Source organism: Melospiza melodia, chromosome 4 (genome assembly GCF_035770615.1).
Source record: "Melospiza melodia melodia isolate bMelMel2 chromosome 4, bMelMel2.pri, whole genome shotgun sequence".
Lineage (NCBI taxonomy): Eukaryota > Metazoa > Chordata > Aves > Passeriformes > Passerellidae > Melospiza > Melospiza melodia.
In genome coordinates, this window is record NC_086197.1 from 74,260,484 (window position 1) to 74,282,238 (window position 21,755).

Sequence of the window (21,755 nt, forward strand, 5' to 3'; positions counted from 1 at the left end):
ATGCACCTCCTCCAAAGGATTTTGCAGGGAATATCTTCAAGATTAGACTGGTGAACAGCTGCTTTGAAATAAAAGGATTTCTCTGCAAAACAGGAAGATGCTTTCAGGACTTTGGAACAGCATTCAATTTTAACTTTCTGCTTGCATGTTTGAACTGCAAAATGAGACATCTTTTTTATATTACGTGATTTGTAAGCAAATAAAGAAGAATGCATGCCAGGAAGTAGAAATGGACTAAGCTATTCCGGACAAAGAATGTTTATGCCCACACAAAGCTTCGTCCAACATCTCAAAAAAAACATGATTAACAGTACTGTGCTGATCTTAATCAGATTTATTAAGACAAATGCAGAAAATCCAGCGTGCATGTTGTGTGCGGGTAACTAAAGGAAAAAAAAAAAAAAGGCCAGATAAAAATGCCCAGAGGGAGTGAGCTAATGACTATCTTCCCATTACCTCATGGGATCATTAGGTCGACATGATCTCTCCGCGGCCAGCACCGGAGCCGCTTCCCCGCCGGGACGGAGGCCAGCGGCCTTTCCCTGCGCCGGCCGTCCCCGGCACAGGTGCACCCTCAGCGGGAGGCGCGACCCGCCGCCATGTCGGGGCGGGCACGGCGGGACGGCCACCTCGGCTGCCGCCCTGCCCCCTCCCCGGGGGGCTGCCGGGCAAGGCGGCATTGTTGGCCGCGTCCATCACTCCTCGTCCCCGGCTGACATAATGAATGCGCTTGGACACACCTTCCAGCCCGGCGGAGAGGCGCCGCGTCTTCACGGACAGCCTCACCGAGCCGTCCGCTCCGCTCCCCGCAGCCCTCGGGGAGGCGCCCCGCCAGCCCGCCCGGCCCCATAGCCCGGCGCCCCGTCCCAGCCCAGTGAGGGGCCGCGGCGGCCGGGCCGGGCTGGGCAGGGCGAGGAGGGTACAAACTCTCGCTATGCTGCCCAGCGCCCTTTACTGGGACCTGGTGGGCTCCTCGGCTCTCCTCAACCTGCCGGCGGCGCCGGGCTTCGGCAACCTGGGCAAAAGTTTCCTCATCGAGAACTTGCTGCGGGCCGGGGCTCCGAGCCCTGCCCAGCTCCGTCCCCTCCCCGCCAACCCCGTGCCCCTCAAGCTGTGCCCCGCGGCGGAACAAATCAACCCCTCGGGCGGTCCCTTCCCGGCAAGATGGGCTTTCCAAGTGCTCAACCCCTCGGCGGCGGACGGCGGCCGCCCGCCAGCGCGGGCCGCGGCGGCGGAGAGAGGCGGCATCTTCCCGCCGGCAGCCACAGGTGAGCGCCGGCCCCTCCCGCGTCCTGCCGCCGGGACACGGCACCGAGGGGCTCGCCGAGGGCTCGGCCCCGCGCTCCGCACGGCGGACACGGCGGCAGGAGAGGCGCGGCCGCTCCGAGGAGCCCGCAGGCGGCGGCGGGACGCCGGGCCCCGGTGGGGCCGTGCCGCCGGGGCGCGGCGGGGGCTGCGCCCGGGGCTCCGGCCGAGGGTCTCGCCGTGCCGCTGGCACCGGGACGCCGAGGAGCGGGTGGTGCGGGGCGCCGGGCGGTGGCTTCCGAGTGCGGGCGGGCGGCGCACCTGTGGGTGCAGAGAGCGCGGCAGAGCCCCGCGATGGCCGCGCCGGGTGCTGTTAAACGCCCCTAATCGCAGTTCTTTCAGGTCTTGACGTCCCGCAGACTCCAGAGGTGGTAGAAGCTTCGCCGCCAACAGGCGCTCCGGGAAAGTCTGAAATTCCAAGTTTTGGGAGGAAGGAGAGCAGTCCCATCTCCTAAGTAGCGATAGCTCGGGAAGCAGCTGCTCGTTTCTCTACACGCCCTGCTTTGCGGGACAGCAAGGCGTGGAGGACCCGGCTCCTCCTGCCAAAAGGAGGATTAAGCCGCGTAGAACAGGCAGTTTTCTGGAAGTTTTGACAAAACCGGGGACGGGAGGAAAAGAAAAAAGTTTTAGAGAGGTGTAAAGGTGCGTTATCAGCCCGGTGTCACACTGAGAGCCAGCGCCCTGCCGGGCGGTGGGGAACAGCTCGCGGCCGCCGGGGGCCCGCAGGAATCCGTGCCATAGGATTGCAAACAAACAGGTTTCCAAAACCCATTCGGTTTCTTGAATGTGCCGATTTTCGTATAGATACATTTTGTCTGGGCACGAGCAACATACTTTAAGAAATGTATACTTCTGTTAGTCATGGAACTGATTGTAGTAAATTCATTAAATTTGGTATTAGACTCGCTATCTATATAGTATTTTGCTTTTCTGTTAGAATGCATAAACTATTCCAATATTATGCGGTATTTCAAGAATTTTTATTTATAGTAGTACAGTTTTAAATGCGTTTAAAATGAAAATCAGACAAGCAGAACTGTATTTATTTATGTCTTTGAGATGTGAAACCAAAAGGCTTGTTTTGAAAACAGAAGAAATTGTTTTCTTTTCAAACATACTTTTATCTCAATTAGATTCTGCAAACTGTTCTTCAAATTCCAAAGTAGTATTTAATCCTTTAGCATTATGTACTTTAAAGGCAGGAAAGAGTCAAAGTGTACATTAAGGTTTCTGAATACTCCTGACCTCTCAGGTAAGTGGCACCTTAAGCATATCAGTTACTTAAACGTGTTTAACTAACTATAGGCTAGGCCAGGGAACAGGACAAGTATCATCTTCCTGCAATTCGATGAATATTATCCCTGCCTGCCCTTTGCCCTTACCCTGAAAAAAAGTTCTGGAGAAAATGCTGTATTTATTTGTGGAAAGAGAGAAGATAGCAGATGCCCCAGCACTCTTATTTGCTAGAGTAAAGGTATTTTGTTGGGTTTTATTTGTTGTTGCTGTTAGTTTGTTTGACTGGGTTTTTGTTTGTTTTAAAAAGCTGTGGGTAAATTGCTGCACAAGTTCCCGAATGCCAAATTTTGCAAATGTTTGTTTCCAGGATTATTTCTTCTTTTGATTGACCCATAGCAGTAGTTGTGATTTTAGTATGTTAGGTCTGCCTAGCGATTTGGAGTCCAGTCCTATGCTTCTTCTGATTCCACAGCTCCCACAGGTCTTGGCAAAAGCACCAGGCTGTTAGATTTGAGCAGGGAGAAATACTGGTATTTCCTCATTCATCGTGCACCCAGAAGAAAATTCTCCTGTGACTGTACACTTGTGACAGTGACTTTTATATTCTAACAGGGATCTGTTGATTCTGATCTCACTTGTATGTCTTAAAGTGATGAGGACACTTAGTTGTCTCAACATTCATAAATTTGAGTTAGATTGGAACTGTCTTGCTGAGCCAGTTTGTGGTTTCTAAGGAGTCTCTTGTCTCTAGTGTAGGCGTGTACCGAGGAAACTGTTCAGACCAGACACTGCATTTGTGAGTAGGGCTGGGGTGGTCAGGCTGTGTGTAATGCTTCTTGTTTATACAGTGAGAGGGCAAGGGAACATTTTGGCTGAACAAAAATTTTAGCCTTCAGGGACTAATGAAGATATTTTGACTAAGAAATTGTGCTAGGTATGGTTTTTTAATTTACTGATTTTTTTTTTTTCAAGAATAAGCTCATATTTAGAACCCCAAAATCACATGGCATTTTGGAAAATCTTTCTCGAAGTCTTTAAAAAGATGATTGAAAATGATAATGTAAGCTTTTTTTTTTTTTTCAAAAAAATCTTTCTGAACTAACAAGTGCTTTATAGATCATGCAGGGACTAAAAGTTCCCTAATAAACTACCTTTGCATAAGCCAAGTATTCTTTTATTTTTTAATTAAAAAAAATAAAAGAAATTGAAAAAGTACCAGACTTTTTGGAAACAGTATGTTACTCATGTTGTCCCAAATTCTGGTGAGGTCACCAGAAGTTCTCAAAAAGAAGGAAGTATAAAATCACACCAGAGACTTAACTGAATAAGCTGAACCTTTTAATATATATCCACAGTACCTACAAAGGGAAGACTTGAATAAACCACTCCATTTTAGGGTACCTTTTAACATAAAAGTGCTAACAAATGTAGATCCTATATTCTTTCTGTAAATTGGAAAATGCTTATCCATGGTGGCAAAAGAGACCAGGTTGGCATTCTTGAGCTGGGCTATCTCATCATGGTAATTTCTCCTTTTGTAACTCCTCAGCAACTGAGTTGTATCAGCAAGTTTCCTTCCCATAATTTACAGGTTTCAAAGTATTAGTTGGACTATTTCAAGTGCTTATCTGCATGTGTATTTTACATACATCTCCTACAAAATTATTGTGAATAAAAAAGTGAACAAGAACTCAGGAAGAATCACACCCTAAATATTACATCATCTAATGAGCATAGTAGAAATAAATATATTTGCTGTCTGTAAAAGTTTAAATAATCACTTTCCATCACTATATACATTTAAAAAAATTAAATGTAGTCATTGTAGGTGTTGGAAATTAGTTTGGTTTAATTTAAGAAGAACATGAGCAAAGAGCATGTTACATAAAACTTAGGAAAGAAAAGCAGAAGGAGCATTACTGCTGTATGGTAAACTCATGAGCCTTCTGCAGTGGTATACCAATTTATACTGGCTTGGAATTCCCACAGGCTTTCTTGCACTTCTTCTGAAGCCCCTTTGCTCTGTGCTGTCCTCAATTTCCTCTTGTTAATCTGGGTTTCAGTCCCTTGACTCCCAGCCTATTGTTATATTCTGGATAAATTAGAAGACTTGACAGTTTTCTTCAGTGTTTTCTGACACATAAAAATCAGATGTGAGGATGCTGAGATGCTGTGTCTTGTAGCACAGGTGCTGTAAAGAGGTCCACTTCAAATATTTCCTCATGACTTAGTTTCCAGATGTATTGGCTGGCACTAGAGCTGAGTGACCTCCTTGGGAAATGTGAAGTTACTCTGCTACCTGAAATAATTTTTCTAAATATCTCTGCTCTTCTTAAGTCATTTGTCCAGGAGGAGGTTGACAGAAGTACTGTACAGTGTGAATATGGTCATGTGGCAAGAATGTGGCTTTCTGCTTTAATTTTGGCATTTTTGTAGATGAACAGAGAAAGGAAATTGAAAACTGCAGCAAAACAAACAGTGAGATAATTCCGTTGTAAAACCTGCTGAGAAATTTATCTTAGGGGATTTTTGCCTAAAGCATCAGAATACAAGAGAGCAGAATGAAGGACAGCAAGCTTAACAAAAAAGAAAACAGAAGAACCATATAGTAAATATAAATTGGACTTAGAGTAAGCATCCATAGATGTACTTTATACATATCCAGATACATTTGTGCTATCAATGTGTCTTTTCTTTCTGTAACATTTGGGTACTTTGCATTTTGATGCAGTTATCATCACATTGAGCCAGTGAGATAGGAGAGATTTCTATTGTGTAGAGGAGAAGCTGGAGCAAAACCAAATGAGGTGACTCACCTGAGATAATACTTGGTATAATAATAATAATAATACCAATAATAACTGGTAGCATTGCAAGGAAATTAAACCAAGTCTTCTGCAGGCTAAGCCTCTGGAAAATTATGTCGATTTTTGTCTTCTCAGGTGATGCCACCAATTCTGTCCTGAATCAAACATATTTATTTCCCATATTTAATAAAGTGTCCTGGTTTTTTTATGACAACCAGGAGACAATTAAATGAAATTTAAGTGATATTTTTTCTTTTATTTTTCTTTAATTACTGAAATTTAAGTGATATTTTGTCTTTAATTTTGGACCTCTTCTTAGTGAATTAATGCTTATTAATTATTGATTCCAAGCCAACTGGCAGCCAGGGTGTGTCCTCAAACGACATGTAACACTAGCTTTCAGTAAAATAAAAGACAGGAAAAAGCCCAATGTTTTGTTTTGACTCATCTAACTTGGGCAACAAGTTGACTGACAAGTCTTAGGATTTTCTTGTTTAGTTGGTGTTTTCTGGGGATAGAAAGCTTCTTTAAGGTGGGGAGATCTATTTGGCATCCTTTCTTATTCCCTGATTGACAGGAGCACTGAGACACTGTAATTGTTTTGAAAGTTTGTCTTTGGAAGCAAAGAAGTTTTTGTAAGTATTAGAAATCACAGACTAGCACGTTTCCTGTTTCCAGTTAACTTTGTGAGCCATTTAATAGAATTGGTCTGGAATGCCCAGCATATTTTAAGAGTGGCTGCAAAATGGCTTTTAAAGGACAAACTGTTGTCCTCATTGTGAGGTTGCCAGAGCTAGCCTAGTGCCAGCTACTCTGCGACCCAGCCGCTAGTGTGGCAGGCTGTGCTGGGTGAGGAGTACGAGCCTTGGCTGGACACCGCTCCTTCCTTTGGCTGCTCTCGCCCTGCCGGCTCTCAGAAGGAAGAGGGTCCCGAGTTGGGTCCTTGGCAAGACTTAGATACTACCAGAAGATCTCAGAGCTGCACTAGGAAGAGAAGTGGTGAAGTTTGTACAAAAGAAATTGACTGAGTTGAAACCATGGAATCAGTCATGCCTACAGTAACTGAATTAACTTCTGTGAAATGTATTTTGTACACCAGAAAGAGCTGGTCTTCTGAAATCCTGTAGTATATTGCTCATGATTTTAGAAAACACATGGCTGTGCTAAGGATTAATCAGGCAAACTTAAGTGCAGATTTCAGGTTTTATTGTACTGTGTCTTTATTATTTTCTGTTAAGATATCCTCCTAAATTTTGGAAGGCGAGTTCTCTGCTTCCATTGCTCTCTGAAGGTGTTCTGCATTCTTTTATAAAGCAGCTCTGCAAAATAATTGATGTTTTACGTGGTAGTTTTGTGGTCAGTCATGACCCCACAGCAGAAAGGGGAGTTAGGTTTTTTTTTCCAATTGAAAACAACTGCAGGTATATAAAGCAGTAAGAGGCTTTTTCAAATGTCTGTTATGTAGACTCTGATATTTATAAAATTATACATCCAAATATTTTCAGTAACCTGTACTGTGTTTCTTTGAGGTGAGTTGTCACTTTGGAGAAGTGGCCTTTGCTTTGTACTGAAAAGCTTATGAAATTTTTTCATGAGAGGCTGCTTTTGTCTGCAGTTATAGCACATAATTCTCTTGAGGTATTCTGAATGTGTGGTGAGAATGTTACCTCCTTGTGACTATGTGAATATCTCAAGTTTCAACTTGAAAAACTATTTCCTTGTACAAATGTAAAAATACTAAACCCCTTCTGTTAAAAAAAAAAAAAAAAAGAAGAAAGAATTTGCCATGTGTTATTTTTTATTCTAACACTGTTTATATTATCTTGGGACTTTTGTCTGTTTGGAGCTAGCAATACTGCAACAAGTAAAGACTGCTCCAGGTAAAAAAAGTTGGCTAATCAGTGCATACCACAGGAGTAAATGGTGCATTTTGGCCTCTTGTACAATTTTGAATTAGTGCTGCAACAATGAAAAACCAGTGAAATATTGACTTGCAGCAGCTGACCTTAATTTTGCCACGCTTGTTGAGGAAATAATTTTTAAACAAATTGTAATGTGTTGAAAATCAAAGAAAATAACTAATGACTTTCTAGCTGAATTTTTTATATTTTTTAGTCTTTATGGCTGTACAGATGATAGTATTCTTTTGATGTTACCTATGAGGGACAAGAAGAATGTCATGGCAATTCAGCTGTTTAATAAAAAGTAGGTGTCTTGTCTAAGCTGTAGTCAATAGAGAGAGATGCCTCCAGAGACACCTTCTGTGTCTGTTTTAAGGTGATGAATTGTTATGTAGAGCTTCTCGTAACAGAGAGCTTCGCTTCTCTCTTCTCATTGTCTGAACAGGAGCCCCAGACAAGAAATTTGGGCAAGACACTGAACTTTTAGACAGAGAACTGACAGTGATGCCTGTTTTGACAAGAACTGGTAGTCATAAAGTGCTGAGGCACACTAGTACATGGGCATCCTGAGGAAGGACAAAGCCAGAAAGGAATTGTAAATCCACAGGTAGATTGCCATCTTCTCAATAGCGAGGCTGTGCAGGAGACATGGAGAGAGTAAAAGCCACTTTTACTCCTGACATCAGGGTACCCATGGAGTCTTTGGCAAACATTGAGGAGTTTGGTTGTTGCTTTGGGTTGTACAGGTGAGGTCTGACCATGTATTGTCACCAGCCTCAGGCTGGCGTATTTCCTCAGGTGGTGAAAATCATGTACAACAAATTACAACATAATAGTTAGGCATGTGAATGATGCCTCTGAAAACTGACAGTGATTAGTGTGGTTTCAGATAATCTGCACTGTGATGCTCTTGGCCATTACATTGCTGTAGATGCAAGTGATGATTATGCTGTTAGCACATTTCAAGCCCATTTTGGGGGCTGCTCTGCCAATTTTTGAAAGCCCCACCATGACCCAGCATAAAAATGTAAGCCCACTCCTTGCATCCACGTTTTGTGTAGGAATTAAAAATATATATATTTAGAACTTTAAAACTCTTTCTCTGAATGTTTGGCAGTTTTAAAAAACTGATCTGTGGATGCTACTCTGCTTTACCCATTTGGCTTGACTTCCTTTGAACATTCATGTGGTTGTGTTTTACAGGAATAAATAGAAAGCAAATGGACTCTTTGGGAGTGCAGGAAAGACAGTTCTGCGTGGTTCTTCACCACAGGCTCTTGCAGAAAGTTTTTCCACTTCCATGTGATGGCAGTTGCTTTTGGGTGGGATATGGCAGTGGCTGCTGCTTTGTTCTTGCAGTTGGAGGCTCCTCTTCAGCTGATTGAAATGCTTTGGGGCTGCACAACTGCTGCTGGAACGTTGCACTCTAAAGACAGTAACTGCTAGGGAAAGAGCAGTGACTCATCATGAGGTCCAGGGCTTGTGGTTTGGGAGCAGAAATGCAGCTCAGCTGGATCACTAAGCTGGCAGAGCTACTGCTGGACTGTTTTCAGGGAGCTCTTCATGACATGACACTTCCCTGCAGCTTTGCAAAAGCCTTCTTTAAATATTGCCAAGAATGGATGTAAGTAGAAAATTCCAGTTGTGCCCATAACCATCCAAAGTTCTCAGATGATATATAATAGCTTTACTGATAATATATTTAAGTTTCCTGCAAGGGCTGGAACCTAGGCATCATGGTGGAAAGCAGTTCATGTGGACTTTGCATGTTTGGAGAATTGAAGTGTTCACGCAGCTTGAGGTTTCTCTGCTTCTGTTGTTAGTTTTGTTAGCTGGGTCTAGGCAGTTTTCTGAATAATCTTTTTGGAGGTGTTTCAGCTCTCTTCACAGGCTGATACCACATTTTTATCAGTTATCTTTAAAACCCCCCACAGACTAGCAGCATGTGCAGTGAAGGAGCCTGTATGGATAATACCAGAAGTTTACCATCAGTTTCACTGTCCCTTAATAGCCATTTTTCCTTCACCCCTTCCCACTTTCCTGATGGCTGTTAGCCTACACTCTTTGCTGAGTTATTTCACAACAGTAGAATTAGAAAGAGTAAACAGTTTCCTTAATATTAAGCCATTTTCAAAGTTGCATAACTGAGCTGTATTTAGGAGCCTTACTCTCAAAATGATGGATAGTTGGAAGGAAAACTTCTGATCCCATTGTCAGTATGACTTTTCTAATGGAAGGGCTTTTGAATTTATAATATTTTCAGACCAGACAGTGTCTTTTAAAATATTAGTATCTGAAATGCTTTCTGAGTTTTAGCACTAGATAAGCTTGAGGTCCATTTACATGTTTAGTATTATTTTATTTTCTGTAAAATTATTTCTGTTCACTGCAATAAATGTAGTGAACACTATTAACTAGAATTTGTATACAGCACCAGTGTCAAAAGTATTTGTTTTATGAAAAACCCCCATAACCTAGGTATTTAATACTTTTGTATATACGATCCAATACATTTTCTTTTAAGGCATATAGTACAGTTTTTGGAGTGCCAAAAGGCACTTACACTTTGATACTTTTCATGCATGTGTGAAGCTAAACCTGTAAAGACTGAGTCTTGTGAAACAATTCCACACAGTCTTGGTTTTATAAAATGAAGATATAAAGCAGAAAAAGGCTTAAGTGTCCTGAATACAAATTATTAGGATTTTGCCCCTGCTTTAAGTTCCTGTATATCTCTGGGAGCAACAGCTGCCTTTTGGTTACTGTGTACCTCATTCTGGCCAAAAAATGGCATAATTAATATTCTGACATCTCAGCAATTTTCAGCCTTATGTGAACAGCAAAGAACATTTGCTTTAGGTCTCTTGATCAACAGACATTGATAGAGTTGCTGTGATGTATGTGAAAAGAAAATAATGGGTAGTGCTTCCTCTATATTGTTCTCAAAACTGTATTATGCCATTTCTTCAGGTACAATTTCAGCATAATTCTAGGCAATTTTAATTCTGTTAATGGAGTTTCTTACAGGTAATGGAAGCCATTTAATGTGATGAACTGTGTTGTTTTTATTGAAGATAAAAAATATAAGTGCATATATTTATATATACTTGTATAAAATATAAGGATATGTTGAAGCATTAACATTTTTCTGCATGTTGAACTCCCAAGACAGGGTTGAGTATCCCTGTATTATGTCAAATTGTTTTTACTGATGTAACTCTGCAGAACTGCTGCACATTGGTTTGAGTGCAACAGCTTCAGTAGATGAAGGGGTGTAGTTTCATGTATGTAATGTAGAATTCACCTGTGCATCAGTATAGCTGCAGCACATTAAAAAAGGTTACAAACTGGACATACGTGTTGGCTATAGGCATAGAGAGACATCATGGCATTGTTTTTTACTCAGCATCTAGACTAAATATTGAGAATTGAGCTCAGGAACCTCTTTGTTCAAAGTAGGATTTGAGGATTTCACCTCAAATCTTACTTCTTAAGCAAGTATTCTGCTTCATAGAGATATGTGCCCTGCAGGCAAAAAAAGCAGCAGTTGGTTGAAAGAATTAAGTAAAATACCCAGGTAAGCCAGACTCCTGATTTCCATCAACTTGAGCAGAATTAGGATCAAGATCTCTTCTGTTTGCATCATGGTACTGTGCTACTGTATTAAATCATTGTCAGCAACTTCCATGGAAATATATTGCTTGTTTGGAGTTTACTTAAGCAAAGAATTTGCTTAAGTTTTTGCTGTGATCCATCTTCAGACCTTTATGCTTGCAGCTTACTTGTTGAGAGATGTAGTGAGTGGAGGAAACTGTCCTTTCCTATTCCTGTCATTACTTGCCGGAACCTGCTCTCTATCTGAGTCAGTAGCTTGTTCAATTCTGATTTATCCAGGTGTCTTCTGCTTTTCTCACATGCCATTATGAACCCCACATTATAAAAACAGAGCAAGGAACTGGACAGAGTTAAGAAACTACAAGAGGGAATATCAAGGACAGGATAACATGTCTGACAAAAATTGCGTGGCATGAATAAGGTGCTGGAGCAATGATTGGAGGGAATAGGACATTATGGCAGCCAAGGAATATCCAAGGCATTTAAGAAGAAAGCAAAGGAATGGAGTGTGCCGTCTTCTGTATTCTAAGTTGTATTTTCAGAGGTGGAGAGTTTTACTTGGCTGTAAGGGAAATGTGGTAAAAGCACAAGGAATGAGTCTACCAAGGAAGGGAGGAAAAGCTCCTTCACCTGAGAGTCTGGGAATTTCAGACAATAAAATATACTGTCAATGACGAGCTCTAATGTCCAGGAGGTTGGCCGATATTCATCTTCTACAGCTCCTGTGCTTTTTGTGTCACTCAGATTCTTTCCAGCTTACACACTTCACCAGTTGCATTGAAACCCTTTGGATACATGGGATAGGTAGGATTTGGCTGCACGTTCTTGATGATTTTAAGTTTCTAAGGACGTGTTCCACATTTGGTGGTCTTGTGTGGAAAAGAACCTTTAGAATGCTAATGCCTGGTGTAAATCATTCTTTTTTGTAAATGTTTTGCAAGTATATGCCTCAAAACCAGGCAGTTAATTTGTATTTCATTAGAAACAGCAAAATTTCAATAGAAAGCTGTACAACTAAAATGCTTATCAGCCAGCAGTTGCAAGTTAATACTTTAAAAAATGTTTAGAGTTAGACTTCTGTAGCAATAATTTTTTTACTCTGGGATAGCAGCAAATTTAAGGGTCAGGAAACTTATTTTGAGGTCCTAATACATACTTGGAAAATTAATTTTGAATTATCTTTATTTTTAATTGCACTTGAAAAACTTTTAAAAACTAGCAGCATGGCTTAGCTACATTTATCTATTTATCTTTCTTTTTGATTGTTGATTTCTTTTATTTTTTTGTACCCAAGTCTGCAGTTACTTTTTTTTTATTTTAATTTTTTTTTTTCTGGAGATTTGGACAACTACAGTACGGGCTCTAGAGCCACTTATTTTGTGCCGAAACCAATGTGTCACATCTAGTGACATTGATGTTTTGATGCTGATCACATTTTACAAGTGTTCAATTCTAGCAATGATGTATCTTTTTCAAAACAAAAAAATATCCCAGGTTTCGTAGTTGACTAGAACAAGCAGAAATTGATAGGTAATTAAGATTAATGGAAAATCCCATGAGCCTTATAGAAAAAATTAAGGGATAAATAGATAATGAAGAGTTTTCCATGATTTGGAAGTTCTTTTTAGATATGAGAGACTGCAATTAAAAAAAATCTGTAAAAAATTTACCAAATATTACCTAATACTGTGAGTTGACTTTGCAGATTTTTTTTTGTTGTATCAAGCAGAGCCTTCAGCAAGTGGTTTATTTAAATTTAGAGCACTTGCCCAGCAAGACTAAGTTGACAGTCAGAGAAACAGAATCAGGCCCTGTAGTACGTGCCTGTAGAGCTCAGCTGTTTCATCTCATGGCATTTTATAAATTTTCTTCCTAAAGGTTTCTTGTTGAGAACATTATTGGTTTGAGTGCTGTTAACAGCATTGGAGTTCCAGCTGATTTTTTTTTGTAAGATGACATGCTTGCTAGAGTTATTTTACATAACTTTCAGATTCATTATACTCATTATTTCAACAACATATTATTGAAACAATATGTTCAATACCAATATTTAGAAAAACTCCCATAATTGCAGCAATTACAGAAGGAAATTTCTAGTCTGTAGAGCTTCATTCTTATAAATATAGGAAGAGTTTTGCATAATATAGCTAAGCTATGCATGTAAAATAACCTTGCTAAATTAAAGAGCAATTACTTGGTTTATCATTGTTTGCCTTAAAAATATCACCATGTTGAAAAGAGGGAAAAGAACTTGTGGGGCAGGACTTTACACACTGACTTCTTGGAGGACTGTTGTTATGAATATCACCTAAGCTCAATGGATAACCAATTAGATCTATGCTTTCTTTGCAGCTCTTTCCAAACACTTTTTTCTCCGAGCCCCACCATTCTACTCAGCGTGCTGCGGTGGGTCCTGTCAGCACCCTGCATCCCCCACTGCTTTTCCAAGTAAGTTTTTATGCTTCATCAGTAATGCTTGAGTTATTCTGTAAACCGAAGCAGCAGGATTTAATGTGTTCTGGAAAACTAATTGGTGATGCAATGGCAGCAGCTAATTCCTTAGTAAAATCACAGCAATCCTATTCAGAGGGTTTCCAAAGATTTATCAAACTTAAGTACACTGAGCAATTGTGAGAGGTTTCTAATGGCATTGAGACACCCAGACAGGGCTAACCTAGGAAAGTGCCTTGTTTTCAGTTTGCTGGAAACAATTCTTTAAAATCAGTAACTCTTTTAAAAATCAGTGTCAATAAACATTTGCAAATAAGAAAAGAGCTGGAGGATTGTAAAATGCGTGCTGCATTTTAATGTTTGTTAGGGGTGTAGATTATGATTCAGGAAGCTTTAGCATTATTTAAATACAACAATCATTCTTTTTGTAGTAGTCAAATGTGTGCACATGTTTAATTTTGTTTCTCTTTTTAATTATAATGTAAAAAGTTGAAGAAGTATGTTAAAGAGAATTTTGACAAGTGTTCACTATCCATTCAGGATTAAGAATCCAGTTAATCCAAAACTAAATTTAACCTTGATTGGGAAGATGGCAAGCCAAAGTTGTAAGAAGGGACAGTCATGATTTTGTGCTTATGGCTCAGGAATGAAAACAGAAGGGGCATTCCCTCTTTCTTCAAAACAGAAAGAAAAGCACAAATTTTTTGTCAAATCCAAATGAAAAGTAGAACTTATATGTGCTCTGGCATATACTTTTTTATCACAGTTGCATTCAAACCATTCCTGACTAAAGTGCATGCTTTTTATGAATGTTTCAGGAGGGCAGTTGCTAAGTTGAATGATTCTTGACAAGTGAGGCAGCAAATGCTGGCAGTTTAATGAGCTGCAAGTTTCTGAGCACCTCTTTAGGGGGCTGACACTTTCCCACAGAGCGTTTTACATGGCCTCGGCTCTCCCACAATGGCTGACAGCACCATGACCAATCACCACTTTCACTTTACTCATCCACACGCGACCTCACCACAATTTTTCACTGTGCAGATGAACTTTAGGAACCATTTCACATTGAAAAGGCCTGGGCAAGGGTCAGTTGCCCTTTTGTATGGCCATAAAGCAATACTCTATGTGCCAGTCTTTTCTCCTGTCTCACATTCCAAGAGATTTTCTGGACACCATTTAAAGCACTTGACTGAAAAATAAAGCAGTGAATGAAACTGACTTTTATAGACTCATTCTAGCTCATCTTCCCATATAACCCTGTCTACCTGAAAAGGGATTTAGTGGATGAGCTGAGTGTATACAGGGACTTGCTGAATACATAGGCCCATTATCAACTGTGGGGATTGTTTATTAACCAGGACTGATACACTACTATTTTGGAAGTGACCTATTAATTGTCCATTTAACTAGAATGTATTGAATTCTAATGAAAAAATGGAAACCATGACTAAAGCTTTTACTTGCTCCTTCAAGGTGGTCTCTGCCATGAAGGCAAATGAAGATTGTTCCACAGATTAAGGGGACATTTATCACTATATATTAGGATACAAAGGAAAGCCTTAACAAAAATCAAATCAGTAACATAGGAAATAGTTGGTCACATTTATGTGAGCAGAACACTGAACCTGCTGCATGTTCAGAGTGATGAACTGCAAACTGACATATTTAATTTTGCTGGAATTGTTGAAATGTATAAATGACTGCCTATCCTGCTGCACTGAAAAGGTCTATAATCCACAAACTGAAATTCAGGTTTTGTGTAACAGTTGGAGTGCATTTTAGAATATGGCTTATTTAAAAGAAAAATTCTCTAGGCTACTCAATTGGTGGTAGGTTTCAGATATTTTCTCCATAGACTGTTAATGCTTCTGATCATTCTGCTCATCATTAAATTTTGTTCAGTTAATCTTTTAAAATCCATCACATATTGTGCCTTAGAGTGTAAAGATGCCTCACTATTAGTCTAATATAGGTGTTAAGCTGGACCCTACATACTGCCTGAACTGGAATTAATTGGTGCCTTGAGGCTCCAGCAGGAGGTTGTTTCCTTGCTGATTGACTGTTAACAACCAGCCAGGCAAGACAAATTTTAAGGGGTCACATAATTTGGCGTCCTCTGTCCTTGGCTGACAACTCCATTGTGGAGCGGAGGCCGGGAGGCGAGGACCAGCCCTGTTACGCCTCTTCCCTTGCTGGTGTCTCTCATCCCACCGTGGGGAGGAGAGAAGATACCAGTTCTGCTGCTGGCTCAGACTGTACCTTCCACTAAACCTGAGAATGCTGACAATTCAGGAGAAACTACTCAGAGGCTACCTGGAAAAAGGTACCTAAATTCACGAAGTTTGAGAAGAAAGAGAAAACATGCATGAGGAGGGAAGGCTCCCAGCTTGCTCCCAGTTTTGTAGGTGTGATTGGAGCATGCAGTGGGGGTTATGAACAGGCTCTGAAGTCCCCAGAGAAATATCAGCCTGGCTTGCCCTTCCATTGTGGTATTTTTACTTCTGTTCTGCAGATGGTTTATTGTGATTTGGATAAAGTCTGACTGTGTATCAGAGTGTAATAAATATCAGGACATTAACCAGTAGGTTATGATTTTTGTATCTGGTCTTAGATATAATTTTGAAAATTGAAGTACGTATGTATAAATTAAGGATTATTTATACTGTAGCATTGCAAATCATAATAATTATTTTTTACCACGTGCTGTTATGAGTGCCAGATAAAAACATCTTGATTTCTTGACGTAAAAAGTGCAAGAAAAGAATTGACAGAATGCAATGGGCTCTAAATCAATAATGTTTCACAGGGGTAGTTTTATTTTAGGGAATCCTAATATCTGACCCTAATCAATCAGAGTTGGAAGCAGGATGTAGGGGCAGTGTAAGTTATATCAATATCATGTGTTACTAGTAACACATGGCTACAAAAGTATTTAGTCAACTTTGCAAGACATACAGATATACACTTCAGTTTCTCATCATTATATTACAATACCCTCAATATATGTGTGTTTGTTTTTCTGTGGGTGTTTAAAGATACATATACCCACGTGTATGTATGTGTAATATACTGGGGTTGAAATGTGGTGTAGCCCCAAGGACAGTTTGTGGAAGCTGCATCTGGATTTCATTAGTATTTTCAAGAGCACTATATCAATTGAAAAAATGTATGTAATTTCCCTCCCACCCCATTACAGCTGACTAGAATAGATAGACTTCAACACAAAAAAAAAAGTTTAGTATTTTAGAAAATCTGATTTTCAGGGAGGATTTGCTTTTGGCTTTGATATGAAAATGGTCATATCCTTTGTAGGAATTGAGCAGCAGCACACCTTTGCTGCTGCTGTAACTATAAGCTGGGAGGGCAGTCTAGGCCCCTGGACTTGAGAAGGTGGTGGGCAGCAGGAGGGCAGCTTGCATCTGAATTGCCACTCCTACAGCAAGATTGTAGGTGCCAGTGGCTGTACAGCCATGGCATGGGTTTCTGAGCCAAAGTGCAGCTGTTTCGTGGCCTGTTTGCATCTCCCTAATTATCACATGCCCTGCTTGATGATGGGCCCTATTCAACTGATCCCTGCTCCTGCTTCCTGAGTATTCGAGGAAGCTGGGTGCATATAAAGCCTCACCAAGGACTGCTTCTCATACACCATATCTTTCTAGGGGAGAGGGAGCATGGGAAAGCACTATGGCTTTAGGTTTTATTGGGTGTGAGGAACACGAGAGATTTATCTTGGGGTTTCTGTGCTCTTTGTGTAAACAGTTCTACTGCTTCACTGCAGCTCTGTCCCCCAGCTTTGAGGCTGTTTTCCAGGGTAGGGCTCCCTCTAGGTGTGCATTTAGGGGATGTGATTCGATACACTGAAAGCTGCCCTCCCAGGACTTGCTATGAGATGTCAAAGGATTAGAAACCAGGCTGAAAGAAGTAAGTCCAAGTACTCTCCAAATCCTCTAATATAAAAATTGCTGTGGTTTCCAGAATAACTAAGTGAATGACCAGGGATTTTCTGAGAAATAGATCACTCTGAAACTCTTTCATTAGTTAAAAAAAATAGAGGAAAGCCTACTTTGTTTCTTTGAATCACTACTACAGACCACTTTTATCTCATTTTACATTCCACACAAGGAGTAAATAAACTTATAGGAAAACTTGTTGCAGCTTACTCAGTGGTGATGACAGGCAAAGAAAAGTGAAGTTTCCCCCGACTATATTTGAATTTTGCAGTAGCATGGGCTCTGTCCTAATATTCCTCTATGAACTTATCTGATTTTCTTTGTACCATGTCAGGGGGAGACTCTTGACTACTGACAACACCTCTATATCCAAGTGAGGATTTAATCCTTACTGAACATGACTGAAGCATTACAACACACTTATAACACCAACAAATCAAAAGTGGGACAAGAGTCTGCAACCATTATAATGAACAGCACTTAATAGTTCTCTGATATATGCCAGATGTTTTGGAAAATTCTCATCTATTTTCAACAGGGGAGGAAAGTGTGCTGCCTCTTCTGACCCAGGAGTCTAACTCCAAATCCCGGAGAGGCATATTAAGAAGAGCTGTCTTTTCTGAAGACCAGAGGAAAGCTTTGGAGAAAATGTTCCAAAAGCAGAAGTATATTAGTAAAACAGACAGGAAGAAACTGGCCCTTAACCTGGGTCTAAAGGAGTCTCAGGTAAGAAATGTACTTTTGGGGAGAAATCTTTAAAACAGCTTTGAAGGAGGAAAATTGAACAGTGCAGGGGCAGCCCTGAGCTCTTTTACCTGCAAAGACCTCAGTAAACCAATGGCAGTTAAAACTAGGGAATACTTGAACAGTTTCCTGGTTTATTTTCTGTTTGTGTGCATTCAAAACTTGATGCCTTCATTTTCATACAAAGAAACATGATCTCTGTGTTTCATTTCCAACTCCTTTTTTTGCTGTTTGACAGAGCTCCCTTGGAAGCTTTGGGGTAGGGAACTATGCTCCATCCCTCTGCTCTAAAGGCAAAAACATGAGTGCATAGATCATTCCTTCATTCCACCCTTTGCACTCACAGATGAACAACTAGAGACAATGCAGTCAACAGCACTTCCTCTGGAACTGTTCTGCAGCAGACAGGCAACCATCCCTATGGAATGACACTTGACTGCACAAAGAAAGATATTTTTAGAGCTGAGAGATACCATAAGAAATAAAGCTTTGCAGGTTGACCTGCTAAAACACTCCCACTTTACTTGCCAATTCCCATTTCATGGGATTTTTTGCATGAGTCTGTGTTGGTCTGCTCCAGGATTTTAGAGTTTAGCTGAGGGTCCAATGCCTCCAGTTAGGTGTTGTGCCTGAACAGCTACATTAATAGTGGTGCTGAGCAGCAGTGGCACAACTGGGAATCTTTGGGCCCTCGCCTATCTGCAGATAAAAACATAGGAAAAATGCCTGGCTTGAGGAGCACAAAATCTGAAAGAAGCTGGGGGGAAAAGTTTGTGAGGGCATGTAACAGCAGAAAATTAACATGGTAGTTGCTGACAGGTAGGATTCTGAAGGTGCTGGAGTAGATGCAGCCCTCAAGATTGCAGCTGATATACTGAGAGGTGACAGTACAATTTTGTTTCTTTGAATGCAGTAGGATTGAAAGTGCTTATGATACATGTGCAGAAGCTATCTTGGGGACAGAAAAGCCTGAGAGTGGTGATGAGAGCTCTTGTCATCTCTATCTTGGAGATTTTCAGAACTTGAAAAGGCTCTCCACAGTTTGATCTAACTTTGCAGTTGGCTCTAGTTTGCACAGGAGGTTGGATCTGGTGGTCTGTGCCGGTTCCTTGCAACCTGATGACTCTGACACTGTTGCAAGCACTGCAACAATAAACACAAAAGCGGAGTGTTGTGTTTCTCCGTGTGATGTACAGAACTGTAATCTCTGCAGTACAACTATTGCAATCAAAATGTGCAATTGCACTCACCAGTGTGCTGCCTAAAGTATTTCCCAAAATGTAGTCAAATTCCTAGTATTACAGTTATTTCCTTGAGATTACTTTCTGTGCTCATGTTATTCAAGAGCTTGGGTGTGTAAAAAATAATGTAATGATACATAGATAACCACTACCACTACAAGAATATAATTTTATGATAGTGACAGACCAGATGAAATTAGTTTCTTTTTTTATACTCCCCATGAAAGGAAGAGAAGTTGCTGTGAAGGTTACTTCTTCAATTTTCTGATCAGTTGTGCTGGAGGAACAGTACCTGTCATCTAAGACAACGATTCTCATACCTTTGTCTTCATATCAAGTATCTGAATACTAGACCTAAATGCAAATGTTTAAGGGAAAAGAGAACCTAATCTGAATAATTTGATTGATCACCCTTACCTTTCTTCTCTTCATGTAAAACCAGTTCCTGGTTGTATTCTCCCCCAAGCTTTCCCCAGCATTTCATAAATGCCTTTGAATGCTTGTGTTAAGAATTGCAACTCGAAGTTTTTGAAAAGTTGATTTTATCTCAAAATTACATGGGTTCTAGGCAACTCCTGGAAAACTGTACTCAGGCAGACAAAATGTCTCTGAATCCTCAATCCTGTCTCCTGTGTCACAACACACTTTTCTGTATGGCCAAGCTGATTTTAGCTATGTTTGTGAAGGGGACAGTCATGCTTCTTACAGCCTCTGCTTAATAGAGGCCCTCACACCACTAGTCATATCACTTAGTTCTTAATGATGATACTAATTTTCTCTGGGAATTCTCTTCTGTCAAGAAGGATGTTGTTTGTAGGAAACTCTTCTATCCCTAGCTATTGAGCTGTCCATTTTCCTCTCTAAGCTAAGTAATCTGTTGTAGGTGGTGAAAGTCAAGGCGAATATTTGTTCCAGGTGTAGTAAATAGTGATGGGAAAATCCTCGGATAATGTCAGTCAGCTGGCTTCACTGGTTCTCTACTGTGATAACAAATAATGAAACTAAGAGGATGGAAAGGAATAAACCACTTGTTAGGGCAAAGTTGTTTAAAGCAAAGAATAATAATAGACTCTCGTTAATTTGCAAACAGGTGAAAATCTGGTTTCAGAATCGAAGGATGAAATGGCGAAACTCCAAAGAAAAAGAAGTGCTTTCTAACAGGTGCCTCCAAGAAGAAGGTCTTCAGGAGAACTACCTCTCACGATCCACCATGAATTTTACCTCTCCATGCCCGTCTGTGTGGGAAATGTCAGAAGAGCAGGCAAGTCCAAGGTGGAGGGAGAATTCTCCAGGAAATTCTGAAAGACTGACTACTACACAACCACCTCCAAGAGCAAATTCATTGCAGAGCCCACTCTATTTGTATCCTGACCAAGACACTGCAAACAAGGGATCATCAAGTGTAAGAGAGTAGGGGCTGTTTGTAAATGGAGTGGGAGAGTTCAGGCTTCAAATGAGCAGTCTTTTAAGATTAACAATATTTGAACATTGTAAAGCTAACTAGTTTATGCTTCAAAAATATGCTAAAGTCTAACACCATTAAAATTACAAACAACTAATGACTAAAGAAGTATTCTTCAATATTCAGTTTTTTCTTGTGTCTTTTCCACTCTTATACTGACCTTAAAAGTAAAATAGGAACTGATGGTAAGTAAAATGAAGTGAAGAACATGAATCTGAATTTGTGCTCTGATTTATACATCTGCATTGTATGTGATGCTAGTTAAAAATACCCTAATAGAGAATCACTTTTATCTCTCATTGTAGTCAGACCAATTAATTTCTTCTGTGCATGAGATAAAAAGAGCTTTTCTGTCAAGACAGTAAGTGGTTTTGGGTTCTTTTAGAAATTCATGAAATAACACAATAGATTCATATGGACAAATACTAGCATTTTGGTGTGTTTTCTCCATCTGTCTGCACCTATGTCAGTATTCAATTAGCTTTAAAGTGTCACAGGTGAACCGATAACCTCGGTAAAGTTATGCAACATTAAAAGGAAACCAACCTAAAATGTTCCATGTTTAAGTAACTCTGATGAGTGTGTGTACTGGAAAGTGCAGTTCGCTGGCTTCTGTCTTTCTGTCCATGCATGAATCTACTAGCATTCTTAACTTTGAATTGCGGTGTCTTTTTTTTTGGCTGTTGGTAGAATCTTTTGTATTTCAAAACTGCAATGACAGTGTGCAGAATTGTAGCCAAAAATGCACTAAACAACACACCCATAACTGGAAAAATTGCTACTACAGCCAGTTCAGAAAATTACTTATGGAGATGATGTACCAATAGTAGCATTATTCCTGGCTTATTGCTGTTTAAACTGGTGCCAGTAAGGATGCATTAGAATATATCTGTATCAAAGACAGGACAGCATTCTGTGTAAAACAAGTTGCCTTGAATATTATTAAAGCTACTTAAAATTATTTCCTTGCTTAATCCAATTTAAGGAGGTCAGTCTATGAATTTAGGTGTATCTTTCTTTGTTTTATTTACAAATTTTTATAG

General features: G+C 40.3%; 1 protein-coding gene across 1 annotated transcript; it reads left to right on the forward strand.

Annotated features, from left to right (window-relative positions):
- The first annotated feature begins 641 nt into the window (after positions 1-641).
- Positions 642-21,686, forward strand: DBX2 (developing brain homeobox 2). Its single transcript, XM_063155178.1, has 4 exons — positions 642-1,268; positions 13,217-13,312; positions 17,804-17,991; positions 20,341-21,686. The coding sequence occupies exons 1-4, from the start codon at positions 725-727 to the stop codon at positions 20,662-20,664; spliced, it is 1,152 nt and encodes a 383-aa protein (XP_063011248.1). The 5' UTR covers positions 642-724; the 3' UTR covers positions 20,665-21,686.
- The last annotated feature ends 69 nt before the right edge of the window (positions 21,687-21,755 follow it).